Source organism: Mycteria americana, chromosome 18 (assembly GCF_035582795.1).
Source record: "Mycteria americana isolate JAX WOST 10 ecotype Jacksonville Zoo and Gardens chromosome 18, USCA_MyAme_1.0, whole genome shotgun sequence".
Taxonomy (NCBI): Eukaryota; Metazoa; Chordata; class Aves; order Ciconiiformes; family Ciconiidae; genus Mycteria; species Mycteria americana.
In genome coordinates, this window is record NC_134382.1 from 8,438,894 (window position 1) to 8,462,680 (window position 23,787).

The 23,787-nt window shown below is 41.8% G+C and overlaps 1 protein-coding gene across 2 annotated transcripts in view; it reads right to left on the bottom strand.

Moving 5' to 3' along the window:
- Nucleotides 1–23,787, bottom strand: part of DVL1 (dishevelled segment polarity protein 1) — a 107,209-nt gene that overhangs the window by 57,185 nt on the left and 26,237 nt on the right. For both annotated transcript variants that reach the window (XM_075520407.1, XM_075520406.1), the window contains exon 2: nucleotides 10,253–10,322. In XM_075520407.1, the coding sequence (XP_075376522.1) occupies nucleotides 10,253–10,322 (70 nt within the window). The remainder of the gene's footprint in view (nucleotides 1–10,252; nucleotides 10,323–23,787) is intronic.

Consider the following 23,787-nt stretch of genomic DNA (forward strand, 5'->3'; position numbering starts at 1 on the left):
CTGAAGCCCTCGTACGGGCACAAAAGCGAACTTCACACCAGTCCATTCTGCACGTTGTAAGCAAATTCAAGTGATGGAGGAGCAATTAGCAGGAAGACGGCTGGGGTCTCAAATGCAAGCAAAACCTAAGCTCCCCAGTCAGAGCCAAACAGGCCAGTGAATGCTTACAGTGTCAGGAGAGCCTTGTTTTCTTCCCATTATTGCTACTGATCTTCAGCGAGTCCTTAGATCAATTGCTTCACCTCTCTGTAGCTCGATTTCCCTTTTTCTCCTCTACACCACATTTGCTTATGCTTTTCAGTTAATTATGGCAAGGACTGCCTTTTGTAGCACCCAGCACTCAGCAGACGTCTTAACAAAGTCACACAGGCATTAGCCAGCCCAAGGGATCAGCCTGTTCAACATTCATGGCTGAAGACACTAGACAACAAGAACCAGACTGGGAAGGGGAAAGAGTGAACGCTGGTACGCTCTGTGCTCATACTCTCATCTGGCTAAATATTTATTAGTCTACCAGCATGAAAACTACAATATTTAAATTCTCACTGTTACTGAGAGCAGCAGCAGCTCTTGGTGTTTCTCGCAGCTCAGGGAGAGGTGAAGGACTGATAACAGTAACTAAAGAAATAGCCCAAAAGAGCCATTTGTATTTTTGACAGCAACTTCAGAACAGCCACGTTCATCTACAAGTTGAAAGTAATTATTTCCTATAAAGTCACAGACATCTCAAATCCCAAGTCAAAGCTTCAGAGACATGGCCCATTATCCACACGAAGGCTGCTCCCGACGGACCAATTGCACAAAAGGACTTACTGATGAGGCCCTTTATTCCACCAGGAATTCTGTCAAAGGCAACAGGACTCCACGTTGCTAGAAGGCCTGCAAAAGCCTATCAGGAGCGTGATGTTTATTTTAGTAACAAGAAATTGTCTATGCCAGGTAGATTAGGCTTCCCCCTTTTCTCCTGCTGAAAACTACAGTACATTTGTTTGGCGTTTGGTCCAACCATGGACCATAGATACTCAGAGAATACAGGATCAACCTTGTATAGCCTGGAAATCAGAAGCCATAACAGGCTAAAAGGAACAACTTTAAGAAAACTGTGGCTGCCAGGTAAAGCATGCCCTTCTTCACTGTTCAGAGACAGAAAGATGCAGACTGGGTTTCAAAATAAAATTGTCAGTTCTATCTGTGATTTTATCATCTGCCACCTTCTACCATTTTAGAGAAGATACTGTATCTTCATGAAATACAATATCTCAGATTACTCCCAGATTCTTTTAACCGTCTCAGGTGTTTGTTTCTGGCACGGTATAGGAGGCTAGTTGTGAAACAAATTCAATTTCACTGACTGCCACTTTGCAGCAAGTTTTCTTTAAGCACGGGATTACCTGCCTCTTGGAGAACATGTGGAGTTAAGAACGGGACGGAAAAAAGGGATCTGCAATCCTATAATCTTATTTCTATGTCTCAGCCTTCCGGATTTTTTCAGCAGGTTGGTGACCGTTTTTCTGAGAGCTTACACATTCCTCACCCCAGCTAAAAACAGGTACATCAGAGCAATGCAGAGACCTGGGTTGAACGTACCAATGCTTCTGCAAATGATAGCAAGTACTTCTGCCACATGACTAAGGAAGTAAGATTTCCTTACAGGCCTTTCCTCCACCTGGTGCTGATCACAGAAATAGGACAGCATCTTTCAATTCAAACTTGGATTAAATCTAATTTGAGAATTCTTGTGCATATCAGACCAGAACCACCCAACATTACTTTAGCAAAGAGAAGACCATAAGATCATAGAGCTTTGAAGCTTCCTCATTCAGCACATTCTTTCATTTTTTCTTCAAGTCCCCCATCCTTCATGGTAACCTGGTTGCTTCTTCCCCATCTCTTGCTCATGGAGATCCTAGCACTCCAGCCCCAGCTGCCCCTTAGAGGAATTTCATTCTCTTATACTAGGACTCAGATCCTTCCCTACTAACTCATTCAGGTACCTTAAAGCTTAGGAATGTTTTCAGTGATCCCGCCTCCCTTCTTTATAAGCTCTGAACATTATGGAAGAAGATACAATATTGTGTTAATATCCTCTTCCCTTTGGGTCAGATTTCATGCACAGCTCTCTATTTTCTGCTGTGTGATAATTCAGTCTATCAGCAGGTGAATGAAGGTATATATAATCTGTGAAGAGAAGAAAGAGGTCCTGAAATCAGTTCGTTTTATATATAAGAAATCAACGCTTCTGTGGATTTTCATTCACTGCCTCAGTTCTGTGCCGAAAGGCAGCACTGCACTTTGCTGAAGATCATTTAACAGTCCCGAAGCTCCTGCGTTGCCTCGTATGACAGAAGACTACATGGTTCTACCCAACAATTTTAACTGCAATTGCAAATACAGTGTCTAAAAAGCTTACGTACAAACAGGACAAGTATTATCTGTTGGCACCAAGATAATAGAGAAGAAAAAAAAAAAAAGCGAGAAAGGCTGACACAAGGCTATGACATCACTGCCAGCCAATAGGACATAGCGCCCATTCCCAGCAGCCAGGCAGGGAATTGTTCCCAGATGTTGCAAACCCTTCCTAAAAAACACAGATAACAGCCAACCCACTTTGTGCAAACTGCTGGCAGAGGCCACTCGGCTGGCTCCGATCTGGCAGCGACCACAAGCCAATTCTTTCCACATTCCCAGCTTCCACTGGGAGGCCGTCCCTGGACCGTGCAAAGAGAATAGAAAAACATTTTAACCTTTTGCAAAAAGCGTGAAGGTAACCTATTCTCCTCCGTGCAAGCTATTTTTCCAAATTGCCCAGTAAGGACCTGAACCTGAAAAAACACAAATGCATGAATAATTTCACTCAGGTAAGCAGTCCCAAAGAACTCAAAACAAATTATCCCCTGCGAAAAATTGTATCCTATGTTTTATGTGCCTGTGTGTGTATGCGTTAGCAGAACAGGCACCTAGCACCCATCCCTGCACAGACATGAAATAAAATACCTCTGCCCTGTGTGTATACTGGTGTCTCGCACAGCGGGTAAACGACCTCACACTTGTGGGATAACACACGGATCAGCTATTTTCTGCAGAAGATGTGTTTGCATATGTGCATTTACAGTAATAACTACTAGATGGAGAACTCTGCCATACAATTAATGCTAGCCTTTATATTGTTGAAAAACCTAAAGGTCAACCACTGAATAGGAATCCAGTAAGTAGTATAGATTCCTACTCTATACCGGAGATTCCTCTGGCCCAAATTATTTAGTCCTTAAAAAAAACAAAACAAACAAACAAAAAAAAAAACCAAAACCAAAAAACCCCACCCCGAAATCAAAAGGACAAGATCGAAGATTTGGAGGAGAAAAACAGGAGGGATGGGGAAGAGGTTTAAATAATTAATTAGGAGCAGTGATTCTAATTCAGCACTAATCTAGCTGTACATTGGGTTCCCAGGGCAGCAAAAGTAAGCAACTAAAGACTTGCAGATCCTCCCTTGAACATTTTCCCCTATGGAAATCAGTCCTGCATATGACACCAAGATCAAAGTTCCTACCTATGACAAATAGAAGGATTCAAATGTTATTAAAAAAAATGAAAATCTCAAATTTCTAAATGTCAGACATCTTGTAAACTTCAAAGTAGCCACTGCATCAGTCAAGAGAGGAGGTGCGGGAGAAGAGACAGCTAAGCTCTATCGTGTGCAGTTAATGCGCCCATTTTAAATATGTCATCTTGATGCGAAATACACACACATACATCACAGTAATTTACAGTGAGGATGACAATTATCACAGATGGTTTTGTGAAAGAATCCCAAGCTGTCTGCTACCAGCTGATGCACATTTTATAACACCGGAGACAAAGAAAGCTCAGGCCCATCATGTTAAAATCCAGAAAAGGAAATAGCCCTGCCCAAAACAGAGTTTTTCCAAAAGGTAAAGACCAACTTTGCTAGCCTTGAAATATATGTATGCAATCATCTGTTAAGTTCCAGTGAATAGGATATTAAAGGGTTCAAAACTGTGAACAATTCACTTACTGTAAGATTTACATAAAACTCCTCCAGTAATTAGCAGCAAATAGAGGCAGATAAGCACTGCAATTTTATGGGTGTTAGTGTGGAAAAAGTAATTTGCAATTCGTAATGCAGGTCAGACACAGATGTTTCAGCTGATTGTTCAGCAGAGTGAACAGCCCTTGTCAACATCATCTGCAAAAAGTGCACTAAATGATCTCTGAGAAGAGAGCTATAAACTGAAGCCAGACTAGTGGGATATGTGTATAAATTGGAAACAAGCTGATGGGTGGGAAGGGAGGAAAGAGTCTAAGTCTTTTGAAGCAATATATCTATCCAAACTACCTGCAACAGTCTATGCTGCCTCTGCCTCAGCTGAAATAGATGGGTTTATAACGCATTATGCCATTTGCTGCTGAGCAGCAGAGTCTGTGAAGAGCCTGCGCTGGTACAGCATTCACAAAAGGCTCTACAGTACTAATTCTCTGAAACAATTAAAGCCACGCATCTAAATTTTGCTTTTAGATCTTTGCAATAGTACCACTCTCACTATTAGAGACTTGGCTACTGGCTCAGACTGAACCGACTCTTGTGTGTTAAGTTCCTGGGTTGGCATTAAGAAGAAAAACTATTTCACTATTCCTCGAACTAATGTTATTTCGCCTATGGAAGAAAGGCAAATTGAACTCATTCTTCTCCTAAAGAAAAGACATAAGAAATGAAGGAGGGATTGGGTTCTGACTTGGGAAAACAAAATTTGTCTTTATATTGTCTATTAAAGGTAGATGAGAAACTGCCTTACTCTCGCCATTAAAGAGGATGATGCAAGTATCAGAAAAGCTACAGAAAAAGCAGTGAATCCATTCACAGAATAGTTGACATTGCAATGACCTCTGGAGATTGTCCAGTCCAACCACCCTGCTCAGCGTAGGGTCAGCTAGAGCAAGTTGCTAAGGACCTTGTTCAGTCAGGTTTTAGATATCTCCAAGCATGAAGACTGCACATCTCTGGGCAAGTTTGGTTTACCACCCTCAGAGTAAAAATGGTTTTTTCATGTTTGAACGGAATTTCCTCTATTTCAATTTGTGCCTATTGTCTCTTGTCCTGTCACTAGTGCTGTTGAAAAGAGTCTGGCTCCGTCTCCTTTACTCCCCCCATCAGGTATTGATACATACTGGTAAGATCTCCCCAAGCCTTCTCTTCTTGAGGTTAAACAGACCCAACTCTCTCAGCTTCTCCTTGTATGCCAGACGCTCTTGTCCGTTAACCATCTTCAAGGCCCTTTGCTAGACATGCTCCAGGGTGTCCAGGTCTCCCTTGTTCTGGGGAGCCCAGAAGTGGACACTGCACTTCAGATGTGTCCGCACTAGTGCTGACTAGAGGGGATTACCTCTGTCAGACTGCTGGCAATGCCCTTCCTGATGTAGCCCAGGATGCTGCCGACCTTCTTTGCTGCAAAGGCCCATTGCTGGCTCACAGTCAACTTGCTGTCCACCAGGACCACCATTAAAGGTTCAAGAAAATAAAATGTTACATTTTTTAAAAAGCTACCTTCAACTTAAACTTGCCCATACGCTCATTTTAAAAAAATGGCAAGAAGGAAGATTTTAAGATTAAGTAATCAAACCATGAGCTATCTGCTGCCAGTTGCAGAAGACCTTCCACATGACCTTGAAGGGAAAGAAAAAAACCACATAAAAAACTTCAGTGTCTCAGTTCCCACCTGTAACGTGGAAAAGGCAAATAGTTGTGACATACAAAGAAAATACAAGATTGAGGTCTCTGGATCAGCAACCATGTCTCCCACCATGCACGTGCACAATGCACGGCACAAGGAGAAAGAAAGGAGCGGAGACGTTGATCTTGGTTGCAGCCTCCAAGCAAAACTGTAATGTAAAAAATAGGAATTGGTGGGAAGATTTGAAACAAGGTACAAATCCTTGGAGCAAGGATTCTGCATTCTTCTACATTTGGAAAGCCGCCAGCAACCTATACTGGAACAGGAATCACAAGAAATTGAATTCATTCTTAAAATGCATTTCAGAAAGTGTAACATTTCTCTGAAATTAAAATAGTAACAGTCACAGAATTAAAACAACATTTAACTCTAGTGTGTGTGTGTACATATATATATTCTTGTTCTGATCTTACTGTTCTTTATATTCTCCTTTTTTTCAGCTGCAAAACAGAAAAGGCATATATTTTCATATTTCATATTATTTAAGAAGCTGGGAAAAGAATTCAGCTCTCAACCTGAGATCAAATGCCCTTGGGTTTTTGGTTGCGACAAGGAAGGAGGAAGAGGATAAAGAATTGGTATGTAAAGGGGAGTGGAATAATCCACACCCTTATTCACGTGGAATAGTTTGGGGTTGGGGGTTTGTTTTTTCTTGAACTCCAAGAACACTGGCCCTTGTTGGAACAACCCGAGATATATTTTGCTGCACAGAAGAGCCCGAATAGTGTATACCAGTTCAGAATGAATCACTGGTGTATTGAATCACCAATGCGAAAGATACATTCTTCAACTAGACCACAAAGATAAAAACAAAAACTACCATGCTCCTGAATGCACTGGGAAGAAGAGACCCAGTTCAGGGATGCAGAAGGCAATCCGAATATCAGCCTGTTGTTTGAATTAATATTTATCAGTTCTTCAGCAGCATAGGAGAAAGGGGAAGAAACAGGGAGGGGATTACACTGAGGAGCAAATACAGTGCAAGTGTTACATACTGAGAAGGAGGAAAGGGGTTCTCAGGATTAATTTGCCCTCCTGATAAGAGCTACTATTCATTTCTACCCCTTTGCTCTTAAAACAGGCGCTGCTCTCATGCTATGGCAACATAAATGACATCTTCATAGCCTTTTTTTATCTGAGGCTTTTGGGATGCTCTCTTCAGCTTGTTAATTACACATGAAATCCCTTTTTGTACACTCTATTCCCATACTGTCAGAACACCATGCTATAGCCCACAGTAATCCTTGGACTGAAGACAAAAACAGCACCACCAACATTCATAGCTCAAGCGTATCCTGAAAGTAGCATATTCAGCAGCATTGAGCCCTTCAGCCATCTCCAGGCCCTCAAAGAAAAAAGGACCTCATACCACACCAGTGGCCATTAGCACATATGTTCAGCCATGACTTGGAGAAGTCAACACCACCGTATGTTCAGTTCCCGCACAAGAATGGACATACACCAACAACCTCATTAAGAAAGAACCTTGCGCTGTCTCCCACAGCACTCTAGGCAGACCATGAGGTCTCAAAGACCACGGCTGTTTGTTTGTTTGTTTGTTTAAACATTAATTTTATTCTCTAATACCAGTGATTTTATTCTAGAGAATGAGTGCTTCTTTTGACAACCAATTTACTCCTCCATGGAGCACAACACATGAGGATCTTCCCTTCTTTGTGAAGGCAAGTAGGTGCCTGTTGTGTTTATTTCTTTCTCCCTTGAGCACTGCCCAGCAGCGCAGGTCTATATCAGCATAACTTTGCTGTGAAACACCCATTGATTTTCAAACCAAGGCATTTAGTTGCCTAACACCCACTGCTGGGTGGAAATACATGGCTAAGTTCTACAAACAGCTTTGACTGTCACACTGGTTATTAGTCATCTATTGCTGCTGAGTGAAAAGGTTGGAGCACAAAGGCCAAGAACAAGGTATGGAGGTCCTACAAAAAAAGCAGCTTTTCCTTCTGAATGCATTTCCCAGTGACAAAACAGCTAACTTTTAAGAGAGCACAGACTGAAGGGAGAACATTCTCCCAATTTTTAAGACCTCAATTTAATACAAAATCTAGTAAGTGCTTAATATTCTTTACACATTTGGGTGTGTAGGAGGACTAAGGTTAAGTTCATGCATTAGAAAGCTATGTGCTTTGCTTGCCTAGTACCAAGAACCTGTTGGGACTACACAGTTGCCAGAATCTGAGTGCCTTAAAACCAAAAGCAATCAATAGAGCAGAATGAAGTGATAATATTGTATGATACAGCTGAGCTCAATTCATCTGCCAACCCTTGCCCTCACGTAAGCAACGTTTTCAGCTGCTTAGAACCCAGCAGGTGCTGTATTTGATAAACCACAAGGCATCATTACTTAAGAACAATCTCCCAATCAAACTGATGTTTAAAAGATACATTGTACTTTCCTTACACAATAATAGAACGTGCACATGCACTCTACTGCAGGCAACAGCATGCAATCGATATTGTATTTGATTTTATAGTGAAAGCACACGTAATCCTGTCTACAAGAAGCCAGGCTTAGAAACTTTAAGCTACCCAGCACGATTATATGCAAGGCCCAGTCAGATATCCTTATCCTGTATAACTTCAGTGACTGGGATGCTGAAATATTTTAGGGGTACTGGTTGTAAACATGCGAGCAAAATCTTCAACTCCTAAAATCAGCATGGGACTGCAGAAATAGATGGAGTCACGGCAGTTCTTTCCAGCTGAGAATCCCAAGTAGCCCCAGTTGTCCTAACTGTGCAGTTGGAAGAAAACTCTTGTAAACCTACTTAACTACTACTGCTTTCTTGCTTACCTTCATCTTACCAGAAATAGGAAGACTGCAAATGTATATCCAAACACATATCCAATGCTGAAAGGCTGTCCAATGTCTCTAGCTACTTCAGCAGAGTTCTCCTATCATGGCACTATGATTTCTAACCCTACTTGCATCACTTGCTGAAGCCAAGCCCTTACCAAAAAAATCATTTCATACTCGAGTCAGACTTGAGTTTTGGGGAAAACAGACAATTCTTCTTGTCTGCTATTGTGTTCCTGATACCCAAGATTGTAAGGTCAGCTTGAAAGAGGATATTAAAATCACAGACTATGTCCCAAATGCTTTTTTGGTGTTAAAATCTAAAATACTAGTGCCCTCTTTTCTGCCTAAAGGTGCACAACCACTTTAATCAACCTTGACAGTGGTTAAACCTCCTATCCCCAGGCAGAGAAATACGTTCATGAAATGGCCAAACACCAAATTTATCTGTGTGTTTATCTGTGCCCCAAACATAATCTGAAGGTGGGAATTACTACATTTCACACAGTAACCCTGGGGAGCAACAGAGTTTTATTGCATCTCCATTAAGCAGATCATAACGAGGCTAAAGAACTCAGCATGTGGAGAAGTCACTATTATAGTAACAGCACAGATTGTATGCTGCTGTTCAGCACTCAGCTCAGCATGGAGTGCAGGTCACCTGTTCATTAAATGGGAAGCAACCCAAAGGGCTGTGCAACACTTAGGAGACAGTAATTAATAACTGTAGTTAGGTGACAAGCAAATATCATGGCATACTGGAGAAATTAACACATTAAAAACCGACAAGAGAAAGAATAAGGGAGATGGGATCTGCTGAGCAGCACAGTAACTGGGATGAACAGCTGGATCAGTGACTTCCTCTATAACTGGGCAAATTACTTACAGCCCAAATTCCTCTGCCCTGCTTATTTCTCCAAGGCTATAAATGTTTGTGTCTTTTTACTGAATGCATGCACAATGTTTAGCTCAGAGATTTAAACCTCATTTAAACCTTCCAGGCACTACCACAATACTGATACATTGAAATTAAAATAACATAACCAAAATCCCCTAGAATATCACGTTTAGCTGTTTTTTAATAACTTGTTTTGGCTATTTAGTGGCAGTGTTAAAACTCAAGGATTTGGCAGTATCAACTGTGTAACACAAACAAAAGTGTGCTTCTACTCTCCTACCGACAGCAAGCTGGCTGTTACCTTTAACCCTATGTTGTGGGACAATTTAAAAAAATTTTTTTTTTTTTTGAACAAGGATTAGAGCCAATTGGCTCTTACTGGTTTCAACAAAAGGTAAGGAAGTAAATGTTTTTAGAAGTCCAGCCTTATTTTGTGAGGTTTTACAGTATTATTTTGGAGCACTCCATCAGATTCAGTAATACTTAGGAGGTGAGGAAGAGAGACAACAGTGGGAAAGAAAAGACGACACAACACGTTACTAACATTAAAGGTTTCATGTTTAAACCACCTTTTCAGCCCTGCACACCTTTGTGGACTTCACTCTAGTTTTTAAAACAGATTACTTAATAACAGAATATTACAGATATAATGAAAAACTAAGCCTTTGCTTCCATGTAATTTGAGATTCAAGACACTTCTAAAAACCAGGATCCATGTACCAACCACCCTGCTCCTGTGCCCACTGTATCAAACACCTTATCCATACAGAACATGAGCCAACGTACCCAGGACACCACTCTTCCATTGAAGCAAGGTAGCTTTGCATTGTCGTCTGAGATCTCCTCCTTTACCACCCTGGAAAAAAAAAAAAAACAATAGGAAGAAAATCAAGAGTTTGAAATTACATCAGATCAGAAGGGACAGTGGTTTTCTGAAATGGTCCAGGAATAATACAAATTTTTACTAAAATGTTGGTATCAGCAAGTCTTCTATGTTTAAAGAATATGTGACTATTAGAACAAAGGAAGCAAGTAAAAATGAAGGGTAGAATAGTACCTTTCCAGACAACCATCCCAAATTGGTAGGCACAAAAGTAATTACAAGCATTTTTCCCACTCTGGAGTCTTCCATCTCACCACAATTTTTAAAGATCTGGCGGCGATTAAAATCCCACTGTGCTGTGCAGTCTCTGTGTCAGAGATCACAGACCAAAGTTAAGGCCACTCTGTTGGCAAAGAAAGGACTATTACCTCAATTTCCTAGACTGGATTTGGAGCCAAAACACAGCACCTTCCTCCCAGGGCACCGAAGGAGTTGCGGTCAAGCTTCGCACAGAACCCTCATCTCCTGTATGTCAGCCAAGCATCTCAACCTTCTTCATTAACTCAAGCTCTCTTCCCACTCTTGCCAGGCACACCCCCCTCTTGCTCCCTATACCTCCCTCCCTTCACTCCAAGATGGTTTCGAAATGGTTGGCAAGGCTGAGGCCTGGCCCCTGTCAGGGGAAGAGCTGACATGGTCAAACACAGAGGTGCAGCCATGGCTTTGAGTTCCCTCCCTAGCCCACGCCTTTTTAAACAGATGCAATGTCAATACAGCATTCGGCTAGGAGCCATTCTGAAGGCTTCTTGATAAAAAGGTTAATCCAGAACTCAAACCCTTATAATAAAGGAGAATAAAATCAGCAATTTGTTTTACTAGCATAAGGGTTTTCATAAGGTTTTCAATTCTGAAGACACTTACTGTGACTCAGTATCTCAGAATCAGCATTTGTTTCAACAGTTCAAGATTGGTCATAGCCAAATATAAATGACACAACTACTGAGAAAATAGAAATGCTCCCATTTCGTTAGACTTAATTCCAAGCTTCCAATTCAGCAGCACCTGAAGTTACTTCAGATGTTTCTGTTCTTCTAACTAGCACAGTAACCAACATGGACCCCATTTAACAATCTCATAGGCATTAAATTAGCCAGTCATAACCACATATATATATTTATAGCTACAAAAAGATATCCTGAATTCTTCAAACAATTCAGTGCTCACTCATCCTCTTAGAAAGTAAAGTAATCACGTTTTAAGTCAGCAAGATCTCTATCAGGACTGCTGGAGGCAAAGCGAGCCTCCAGTTCTCCTCTAACCCCAGGACTAAGCAGCCTGCACAGCTGAACGCGCTCCAGAAGGCCTCTCTAAATCCCATCCAGGACCTGCAAACAACGGCGCTGTTGACTACAGCAGGGTCACTTCCTTTGGCATCATCCAGATGCCAAGAGCAGGTTCAAAACCAGCTAGCGGTTCAGCACTACTGGGAGTAATTAGTTACTGCCTTGAAGCGCCCTTCGCAACAAGCCCCCAGTGAGCCGGCTTCTAAATCTACAAACCAATTACAAACGTCATCTTTCAGCAGGGTACTTTAAAGCATATTTTTAGGACTGCTGTTTTAAGCTGGAGAGTTCCAATTTAAAGCAGCAAAGATTGAGATTAAGAAAACGCTGCATTTGCATCAGCTTCCTTAACAAACCTCCCTCATTTAGACCAGGCCATGATCTCTCAGAAAGTGTTTTTTGTCTTTAGAGAAGAAATAGACATTGCCGGTGGCTTCTGAAGAGACCATCAAATAAGAAATTTTAAAAGAATCACCATTCCAGAAACCAGCCTGAGTGGTGCTTCAGTTTTCAACCTGTGCTTTATTACTTAATTTAAAATCAGAACCATTGAACTCTGCTAATTCTGAAATCCTGGCTACAGGATTTGGTAAAACAGCTACGCTACTTCATTGTTACAGTTTCGTAGTTTCAGTGTAAGATGACGCAGTTCTGAATCAGCGCTATAATGGTTTCTCTCTTGTTGATGATGATCCACAAGACAGGACAGAAACGGTCCATGTTACCTATTACAACACTTTGGTCTGATTATCTCTAGTAAGGAGATACAGATGAAATGCAGGGCAGTTAGCCCCCCATTTGGTTTCCCTGATTAAGAGTAAGAATAACATCACTCTTCAAAACAGGAGCCACAGAGTCACCATTATACAGGACTCCCTTCTCGTACCCTCACTCCCACGATAGGACATGAATCACTTCTGCCTAGAAAGCAGACCTTAAGGACAAGCTTCCTTTCAAGCCTTTTTTTTCTCCCTGAATCTGCAAATTGGAGCAAACTCTAAGCCCAGCATCTGGCAGAAGCAAGGCAGCCCCAGGCAGGGCCGCATAGAGAATCCCACACTACACCACACCCCCTGTACAGCAATTATTGAAACCTGAAGCCCTGTGCAAACATCTCTTCAGATGCTACTGCTGCCTTCCTTGTAGCAAGATTCTTGTGGATTCTTCTAATCCTCCGAGCAAGGGCTCAAGCAGGGCTGAAATGCAAGCATTCAAATGCAGGACTTGTGAAATCCCCGTTTCAGGCAGCCTCATGTACAGAAAGACTCCCACACAATCCAGCAAGCTTGCAGGACATTTCAATCCATTTTAGTCTCTTACTTCAACAGAGAAATAGTCCAGGACAGGGTTTACCTGAATTCACTTAATCCATAGTACTCTCTTTATCAGAGTTACAGGAATAGCATCAAGGTTCACAAGCTCATGGCTTCCTTTAAATGCAGAGCTCTCCTCTTCCATTTCTGCCTAAATCCAAATAAACTAAGGCTGTATGACAGCCGAGACCGGCAGAGTATTTCTGCTAAGTCTTGGGAGTCACTCGTCCAAGAAAGGGTTTGTTTCACGATTCTGAAGCGCTAAGGATATTCACAAAGGTGGCTGCCCAGGTCAGGGAGAATTAGCTGGGTTTTTTGTTGAGTTTTGGGGTTTTTTTAATATACAGCTTGAAGGAACTGAGCTAACTAATAGAAAGTCACTCAACTGCAAAAACACCAGGTTTGCTCTTAAATATACGGTTTTACTACTACATGTTGATGTGAATACTCAAGACATTCTTTTTGTTACCTAAGGGCTCCAACCAAAATTGGGAACCTTTTGAACAAGGGACTGTACAAACAAGACAGGAAAGCTCTTCAGAGTGGGGACTGTCTAAATATGGGTAGAGAGGCGATACGGTCGTATGTTTATACCAAGTCAAACAGTAGATCTGTAGCAGAAATAGATTTCTGGCCTCAAGTCCCTACACAGAGGAACAGGGACAATTTGTTTCTGACAATCTCTAAGCTTTAAAAAAGCCAACCTGAAGTCTAGTCAAACTCAATAAAAATTTGTGGTTCCACAACCACATTTTCCTTTATTTATGTTTTTGTCTTTCTTGTTGCTGTGTAAAAAAACCCACAATAGCCACAAAGCAACTGACTATGCATGAAACAGTCATATTATGAGGGGCAAAAAAACTGGTTAGGAAGGAGAAGAGAAGAGAGGAGAGCAAATGGACAACGAGTTTCTTTCCATCTTACTTTTGGAAAATTAGGAATAAATGATACCACCACTAATAACCTCCATTTGCACATTTTAATCCATTTTTTTTAAGAAGGAAATAACATTCTCTTCTTTCTCCACATTTATTTGCATCGTTAATGGCTAGCAGTACAATATTAGGCAGGCTTCACCCCTGTCTTATTATTGGAAAGAAAAACATTTCAAAATATTCATTTAACTCCTAATACATGTGTCCTCCCTTCACCTTTTGGCAACAGGAAACAGATCATATGATTTCATTATTGTTTTTAGTCATTTCTACCTAGACTCTAAAGATACAATTAAGAGTAAACTCCATTGAAATCAACAGATACTCAGTGCTTTAACAACCTTTGACAATTCCATGAAGCTCTCAGACCTGTAATTCTGGAGCTGCAAACTCTGCGTGCAGACAGAGGATTTCAACATTTGCATGGATCTCCAGCCGCAATGGACTGACTCGAATTCAGACATTATCTTTTGTGTTCCATAGAGTCCCAGACAGAGCACTCACTCAGCAAAGATCCAACTGCAGGATCAGCAAACAAAGATGCTGCAATAATTTTATCTTGGCAGCTGCCTGTTTTAAATGACAGTATCTCCACACCCTCACCCCCCAAGGAAATGCCACTAACTGCATCCCAGAAATCACACGCAGAAGTTCTGCACCACTAAGATTTAGGCAAAGTCAAGCACTAAAAAACATGCTGATTGTAAGGTTCTCTCCAAAGAAAAGGCTGGGGGGGGTCTTTCTAAAATTGACACATACAGTGGCAGTCAGGATATCCCTGCAATACTGCACAGACTGGTTCAGTTGTCCTCGTGATGGAAATGAGCACACTGAAGTCACCGCTTACAAAACAACGCACTCTATCACCGCATTAGCCTTCTGCTGCAGCTAAAGGGAACAACTTCCAGATCTGTTGCAACTTGAACTACTAAATATAGCCTTGAGCTATGAGGCAAGAGAATGACAGACTGTAATTCCCAGCTTGCTTTGGGTAGCAATCAACAGTGCCAAGAACATCAAAGACAGCAGCAGCCACTGATTTCAAATATCACTGTTTTACAAATCATTATTTGTAGTAAAGAGGCAGCTCCTTTCAGTTCTCAGGAAGGGGAAGCAATGGAGAGAAGGCAAGAAAGGAATATGAATGGTTGCACCCATATGCTCCAGTCTGAGGACAACTTTGTATTCAAGAAGATGTCTTTTGCTCTACAAGAACTCAGAAGCAAGGGCAGAGGGAGACTCATGCATTGTCTGCTTTTGGAACGCACACAGTCCATTAGGAACTAATATACACAGCAGCTTAAAACCAGGGTGGGTAAGGCCCTAAGTAATGGGTTCACAACCTAGACCCAACCCAAGCTAGCATGGCAAGGAAGAAGAGGTGATGCATGTGATCTGCCAGAGACCTCCCACCAAGGTGAAGAAAAGTCTGTTGGTATTGGATGTGGTCCACTGAGGAGATATGACACCACTGCTCTCAAACACAATCGTTAGCAGACTTACTGTTTGATAATACGAAAAAAGACCATCTGATACCAAGAAACACATCCCCTGCTCTCACAGAGTTAAAGCTTCCCTTCAGAAGAGGGGATATTTGTTTCCTAGGTCACATCCTGCCTCCTGGCAACACTGTGCCTCTGTAATTGCTAGCAAGGTTGGAACGCATGCAGTCTCCACTCCAGCACACACCATCTTCTGCTTAACCCAGTTATAAGCCACCCTGGCTCAGAGAGAAGAGAGCAAATAAACACCTATCCACAAAGCCATTTACAAAGCTACCACTCAATGAACACCGAACGGTAACAGAACAAACCAGTCATTTCCAGAGAACTTGGGTCGCAATACCTCCCAGCAGCAGGTCTACCCCACATTGCCCTGCTGTGTTCCAGCTGTACATGATTCTCCTTCGCAAAGGGGAGGGAGGGGAGACTCTGCCAGCACACCAACAATTTAAGCTAGAGATTTTTCTTCAATGTTCGGAGACTTTTAACATTTTCCTCTTCACTGTACCCCAGAAAAATCTTGATGCACAAGATATTAGATCCTTTAGTTCATTCTTCAAATGCATCTACCAGGTAAAAGGAAGGTAAAAGAAGAACGTGGGGGAACAACTCACCCAAGGTCACACAGTACGTCAGTGACAGATCATGAAAAAGACCCCACGCTCTTGAATACCCCCAAGCGCCCGTTCTACATTGTCAGCAAGCTCCCCACTATCAAATCTCACATCAATACAGTCTTCACTTAGAAAGAGTATGTGCAAAAAAGGGTGTGGATGTGCGGGGAAGGGGAGGAGGGAATAGTTCTCAGAAGCTCACATCCTCTGCTTTATTTGACTTAGAGGAGATTTAAGAAGTAATTACTAAATGAAACAATCACTGCTGGTAACAGCCCCTCCTTCCTCTTATTTCCTGGAATTGTGTCTGGATCCTCTGACTTTGCTACCACCCTACTCTGCACAAATAGGTATTTGTGCATGTACCAAAACCAGGCTCGTTCACCCTCTCATACCTCACCTGCTTCTATCATAGGTTTACACTCCTGGTTACCCTCCCTGTATCCTGACTTCTTGTTTTCCTCCAAACAGGATTTTAGCCCGAAGACCAAGAATTGCTTAGGCTTACCCTCACTCTCATCCCTCTGCCAAGCTGTTTGCTGCCTCAGAATATATGCTGACTCCATATTAAGAATACCAAGTGAACCCCACAAACCTCTAATGACTCTGATTCATGAGCATTTAGGCAATTGGATATTAAACACTGGGTTTGATAGTGTTGCATACACTTGCATTTTGATTGCATCATGCACGCCTGTGAGAGACTTAATCTCCAGAATTAGCAAGATGATTTTTTCTTTCTACTCACAAAAATAAGCTTTACAAGGAAATTCTCCTTTGCTTGATTCACCAGTTGCAGGCCCAATCCTCCAAGGCCACATACATGGGAAATGCAGGGTTGAGACAGCAGTGTGACCCCTACAGATTCATTCTAGGTTAATGTGCACCATGCCACAAAGTGAGCGTCCTAATGTACTTTAGCACCAGATTAATCCCATCTTGTCACTGTGATCCTAATCAAGTCTTTTCTTAACTCTTTCTTATTGTCCTTTACTGATGGGAGAAGGGGGAGAGACGCTTCATTCATTACTTTTTATAACGTGCTTGGAGATCCTTAGGGAGAAGGCAAAGTAATTAAGCCATTTGTTCTATACATATCTTCAATGACTCCCGTCACCACAAAGGCAGGTAAGGTATTATTCAGCTGTTCGTTTTGATTCACAGAATCATGTAGGTTGGAAGAGAAATCCAGGGGTCAGCTATTCCAACCTTCCGCTCACAGCGGGTTTAGGTTGCTCAGGGCCATGTCCAGTCAAGTTTTGAGTATCTCCAAGGACGGAGATTCCACAAACTCTTTGGGCAACTTGATTCTACTTATGAAGCAGCAGTTTTCCAAAAAACCTGTTTAAATTAGTAAAACCATAAGTAATCATAAATCCACATCTGCAATGAGTTAATACTAAGGGAAGCTATTTGTAAGATTCTACTAACTGCTTGGCAGATTCTAAGCTCACTCAAAAGCAACTTTTGCTTTGGAAGCTCCCAACTTCTAATGTGGTTTGATAGATATTTGTACATTGGACTAGCAGTCAGAACTACAGTAGTAGTATTACACTCCACTGATGCTAGCTAGCTGCTTCATAGAAACTCTCTGACTTCACTAGCCATAAAAAAAATATTTGTAAAGCTCTTCAAGAAGAAGCCCTTTCTGAAGAAGATGCAGACTTGTCAAACTACCCCCTGCATCTTGCCTGGCAATATCAGGCCTAACTTCCATGCAGAATATAAACATCTCTGAAGATCAGACTGTTTACTACAATACAAAAGCAAATGACAGAGGACAGCCATTTTTAGGAAAACCTAAGTAAAATAAAGACAGACATGCAGTTCCTTTAAGGACAGTGTAAATTGCAGAACGCACACAGCAAACACAGCAGCAAACAGCTGACATGCACAGAAAGGAAAAAACCTCTCACCCTTCTGATCACATGACAAATCGCAACTACTCAACTGGAATCCAAGGCTGCAGCTCTAAAAATAGTCTTTCTGAAGCTGATTAACATTTCAGTTTAAGTCTTTAATGCACAATTAAAACTTTAGGCTTTTTGTAGCTGAGGTCGCAACACAGAGAGCCTTTAGCCACCCTTCCAACTCACAGAAATGAATGAAAATAAAGCCACCCACTGAATACACAGGTGAGGCTTGGCTAGGATATAATGTTTATTCTGGAAATAAGAAAGAGGGGAGAGGAAGAGAAATCTTTTTGCTGAGCAGATAAACACCATAACGCAGTGCAGCATAGAAGGGCTCTGCTCAACACAAAAGATCCGCAGCCTTCTGTGATGCACGAAAGCCTTAGATCTTGTCCGCACCCCACTGAGCTAGCGCAGGAAACGGTGCTGCAGCCTTCTGAGGCAGACCTACCGTGCCTCTCTACAGAAGGCTCATGCCAATCACTCCTCAAAATACCACAGAGCCAGAGTGGAACCAGCGTTCTCCTTTTTAGGTTGTTATTCATAAACAACACTGACAATGCTTTGCCTTTCCATATATGCACTTTTGTATGCCAACTCCACATAAACCTGTCAAAAATGAATATGAACATGCTACCCGCAATTACGATATAAATGACACGCCCAACTGTGGAACAAAAACCTCTTCAAAATGCTCTTGAAAAAAAGGTATCTAGCTTCAATGCATGCGATAGCTCTCCTAACAAAACAGCTGAGCAGTAGCTCTGCATGATCTGCAGAGGCTCAGCTACACAAGTTCAACGTCCCTTCTGCATAAAGCTATTTCTTAAAGTCACCTCTTGTGACAGCACTCCCCAGCTTGAGGTTAACCTCCTGTCCTTCCACCACACACACCACCTCCTTCTCATAGTTTCTACAGAAATTGTAGCAAGAAACTGTGTGCAATGGGTGTTAGGGAAGTCACCTCTTCCTGCATAGGTGACAAATGCACTAAGAAACACTTTCTTTTTCTTCATTTATGTAATTAGCTGCTACTCTCTGTCTCATGGTATTCTTAACACTTTTAAAAATCTAAACATATAGTCTCAGTGATGCTGTCTGCAATTAACAGTTAATGCATTTATGTGTTTATACACCAGTTATCCTCCGCCACATCTGATCTTCATCACCAGACTAAACACTTTTGCCCACATAACTGCCTCTTCCCTGTTTTCTTCACTCCACCTTTATTCCTGGAGGCACATCCAGCAGTTTGTCATGCCAGCCTTCTAGAACAGTAGGGGTAATTTATCATCTTTCAGGAGAACTGCAGGATACTGGAAAGTTTTAGCACTTAGGTCCTATACCAGATACTGACCTAAGCTGAAGCACATGAATGAACTAAGAACTACTGTATTCCCTAGGAGAGAATCAGCCTGAATCTGCCCTTCATTTCAAACATAAAGCTTCACTTTCTATAGCAAAGAGTTGGGACTAAAGGACAACTAAATTTCTTTAGGCTCCACTCTGGCATCAACCCACTGTATGACCTTGAGGAGGTCATTTGGCCAATTACACTCCCTCTTACTACATGAAAATTATGGGACCTTGGTCTTTAAAAGTTCCTTGATGACTATTTTAAGATAGACATTCGAGGAGCAGAAAGCCTCATTACTCGGTTAGAGAAGTCCAGAGTTCTGCTTAAGCAAGATCCCTGCACATGAATCCAAAAAGAACAACGGGAGCATGTGAGGGAGGGAGGAAAGCAGAGATTACTTGCATTACAGCTGCCTCGACTGTGAACAGGGGAATTTTGATCTACAGCAATCCAGTTTAGCCATCTGCATCACACTCAAAGCACTTTCAAAGGCCTATCAGTCATTACCAAGTGCAACAGTCTGACACAGTGACTCACACTAAAAGGTTCCACGTGTTTTGAACCAACTGGTACTTGGGCTCCCAGCCCAGATCTGTCTCATCCGTCCATTTCAGTCAAGTGCAGCACAGCCCAACTTGTTCCGGCGAGGGTCTGTAGCCTAGCACTTCTGCCCATTATCTTGAAAAGGTCTGCAAATATAGTGCACTTTGTAGCATCTCTGAGGAATGGCTTCCAATGAAGTATTTTAAAATATTTATGATTGACGGTTAAAGAGCAATGGCATATAGGGAATACAGTTTGCTTCTCTACTCCTTAATTAACAATATTTCAGTGGTTGTGCAGATGCTCAAGGTGTGAAAATCCCACTAAAATACAAGCATTTATGGCATTATAAGTTGATATCTATAGAAATTAGGCTATTTTGATTTTAGCACTGATAGCCCCAATTGTGCGTAGCGTTATCCTCCACTCCATGATCAGCTAACCTAGCAGAAAAAAGGTTACTCTTAATTATGTGCGCAGAGAAGCCAAGCAAATGGTTGACTTCTGGAGTCCTGAGACCTTACCATTTGTTTTCATCAATACCATCCACTGCCTCAGAAAGGGTTTGGAATAGAACTGGCCAAACCGTCCATAACAAGGAAAGCATTTTAGCCACACCGACAGTCTTCTGTCTTTTCTATTATTTCTCTTTTTCCTCTACCCCCCCCCCATGTTATTTAGTAAATTATTTATGTGACTATATTACAATCTCACAGGTGATAATGAATCTACTCTTGCAACTGTCCCAAGGGACAGACACATATCATCATCTCTGCCGTAAAGACAAGGAAGTCACAATACGAAGGGACAGGTCAGCATAATTATGACCTGAACCCAGATTTCCAAGTCTCAGTCCAATGTATTAGTTACAAAACAATAAATATTAACAAGCCCCCATAAAATTAAATAGTTCTTGAAAACAACCTAGGAAAAACACTGTAAAAGAGAGGCTACTGCCAGAAGCAAGTTGGTTGTGGAATGCCCATTTGAAACAGCTGGCTCTGATTTTGCTTTCCCCAGGGTACAATTATCTTCAAAACTCCAGAGCAGGACATGCTCAAAATAGCACTTAATGACATTCACACAAAGTCAAGGCAGAGATGCTGCCTGTTGAAAATCTAAGCCTCTGCAGGCTGAAGTCAGGTCATGACCTTGCACACTGAGAGCTACATACCAATTCACTGAGATGATGTGGTTTCTAATACACAGTCCAAGTGCCATTCTCCAAGCCAGTTCTGAAGCTGAGAATTGAAAGGCAAGGTTCATGATGCTTTTAGCTGATCATCAACAGCTCTCAGCCCCATTGATGAACAGCAAGAGAGGCTGCACAATGTGTAAGGTTACTGGCCACGCCACCTACCTTATACTACCAATAAAATCTCTATTTTTGTGTAAAGGGAACACTGATTTTGGTAATGTAGCCTCCCTCAACACAAACTGACTCTAATAGTACGTCCTTTTAGCTATGCTTCCAGTTCTTTCAAAGTTACTTGGGAAGCATGAATAGCTCCATGAATGCTCAAGATTTCACATCATCCCTAAGGATGTTTTGGGATAACCTAACTTTAATTCATCAACATGCAAAAAGCATCACTTTGCAGCCATTACTCTTGGACCTCCAGCCAGAAGCGTGGATGCCTCAGCTTAAGCCTGAAATTCATCTGCTCAACATCAAAATGGACAAAGAAGCATTTCAAGACACTAAATCCAAGTTAGCTTTAACACAGCTAGCTCAAGCACTGACAACAGCAGTAATGTAGTTACACAAACTTCATTGCAGTCCACGGATTACACTAGGGACTCCGGTACTTCCTCTGGCTGCCAGACCACACTTAAGCCCATGCTGCCACAAATCATTTCAAGGACTTTCCAAGGACTTTCCAGAATCCTGACTAACAGGATTCAAATTAAGACAGATAACACTCTTTGCTATCACACATCCAAAGTGGCACGCAGACAGCCCCTCATCCCATGGCTTGTACCTATAGAAAACTGTTCTCTAACAGTCAGGCAGAAAGGGCAGTCTGAATACTCCAAAGGATGAGTGACAGCAGGAGACATGAACTGCAGCCAGATGCGGCAGCATACCTCTGTCACTGCTGATCACTGATTTCAGGAGCTGAATTGAGGGCTGGTTACCGGGTCGCTCCAAGGAATCACTGCACCCAGTGCCAATAGCTGCTGAGGTTACAAAAGTGTGCAACTCAAGCAGACGCTGAGTAAAAGACATCTGACAAGTTGAGTAGCAGAAAGGACCTGGGCGGAAAGGTAACAATTTCAGAGTAAGGATGGGATTATAGGACAATGCACCTACACATCCACCAGAAAGAGTTCAAAAGAATCAAGGGGCCCTGCAGTCCACTCATGGGTCTGATACAATGTGTTTTCTAGCAAATGACATCCTCAAATTCCCAACACCAACTTTTGAAGGTGAAATTTCACCCCTGAGCCAAACACAAGCACAAACGCTACATTCCACCTGACTCAGTCTTAAATCAGCTTCAGCACAGGGATGGATCTGACCTAGGCAGAGCTAACTGACAAAGGAGGATAATTTGGAGGAAGGGCACAATAGGATGTTATGAAAATATAATGAGTGATATCCAGACCATTGTGTCATAGGTCCTTTTACAAAATCCCAGAAGACTACTATGCAACAACCCATTATTCTTATTCAAAATATCGACCACCAATAAGAACTGAGCCCACGGACAGCAGATGTCTCTTATCTTTGTGTATTTGCACACATTTCACAATGGCCAAGTGCCCAGGCAGTTATTTTTGCCCTGAGTTAAGACCTTGTTTCATAGCAAGATTAACAGTAAATTTGCAACTTGTAAGCTCTTCAGGGACTGAGTGTTTTCAGTGGAAAGGCTGACATTTACAGACATCACATTGCAGCCACAGAAAGAAAAGGCCACAAGAACAGCCATTGTTTCTCTGCAACTGAAAGAACAGGCAGACATGACAGCCCCAGTACCATCACGTGCATGCATCTATAAAAGCAAATAAATGAGGCAACTAATGCTAGACAGCATACTGAGTTTTTGTGCTGAAGCAACCCAAAGTCACATGTTCTTAGACTACCTTCACAATTCAACAGAAAAAACAGCTCCTCAGCTAAAGACTACTGCCAGCATACTTTATTTGCATTAACAGATATCAAGCAACCCATTTTCAAAGGCAGTATCAACAATCATGTATTGTAACCTTATAAATCTATTTTCTGTCCTAAAGGGAAAAAAATATACATGTACAGAAACATATTACTTCCATCTCAGTACAATCCAGTTGCTGTCACTGATAATGCTGGCATGATCACACACAAACCAGAGCATTCCGCTTAACTATCTTTCCACTACAATTATTCTGGCATTAGTGGCACCAGCACAATCTCACAGCACACGGTAAAAAACATGCATAATACTCGCCCTTAAAAAAGTGACATCAGTTTTTCTTTATCATTTCTTCACCCAAACACTATTTTAAAGATAATTATATTTTCATCTAAAAACATAGTCTCTGAATATTAATGCATGGTATAACAAAAATCCCAGATACAGTCAGGTCCTGATTTTAGAAAACGAGTAACTGTGTATATTAATTTTGCAAAAATTTAGATGTCCACCTTCAGCATATGCCACGTTAAGGAGATAGGTGTCTATTCTGCTGATAGAGCAAGGAAGGAGAAAAAGAGATCTTCCTTTAAGATTGTGAAGGATAGGTGCAATGTCAAACTAATAAAGTGACGACCCCAGCCAAGCTGTCCTTCAGGAATCAATTCCAGAGCAATAAACTCCAGGAACGAGTCAAAGGACTATGCCTGTGACCCTAATCCCACATATTCCATCAAGTCCACTACTCTCAATATGGAACGAAGCACCTTTCTGGAGAGCTCCACTAACTACATGGAGTGAAATCACCCTCTGAAAGACCGCAGGAGGAGAATGAGCTGCCTGAAAATGTGTCCTCCCTCTT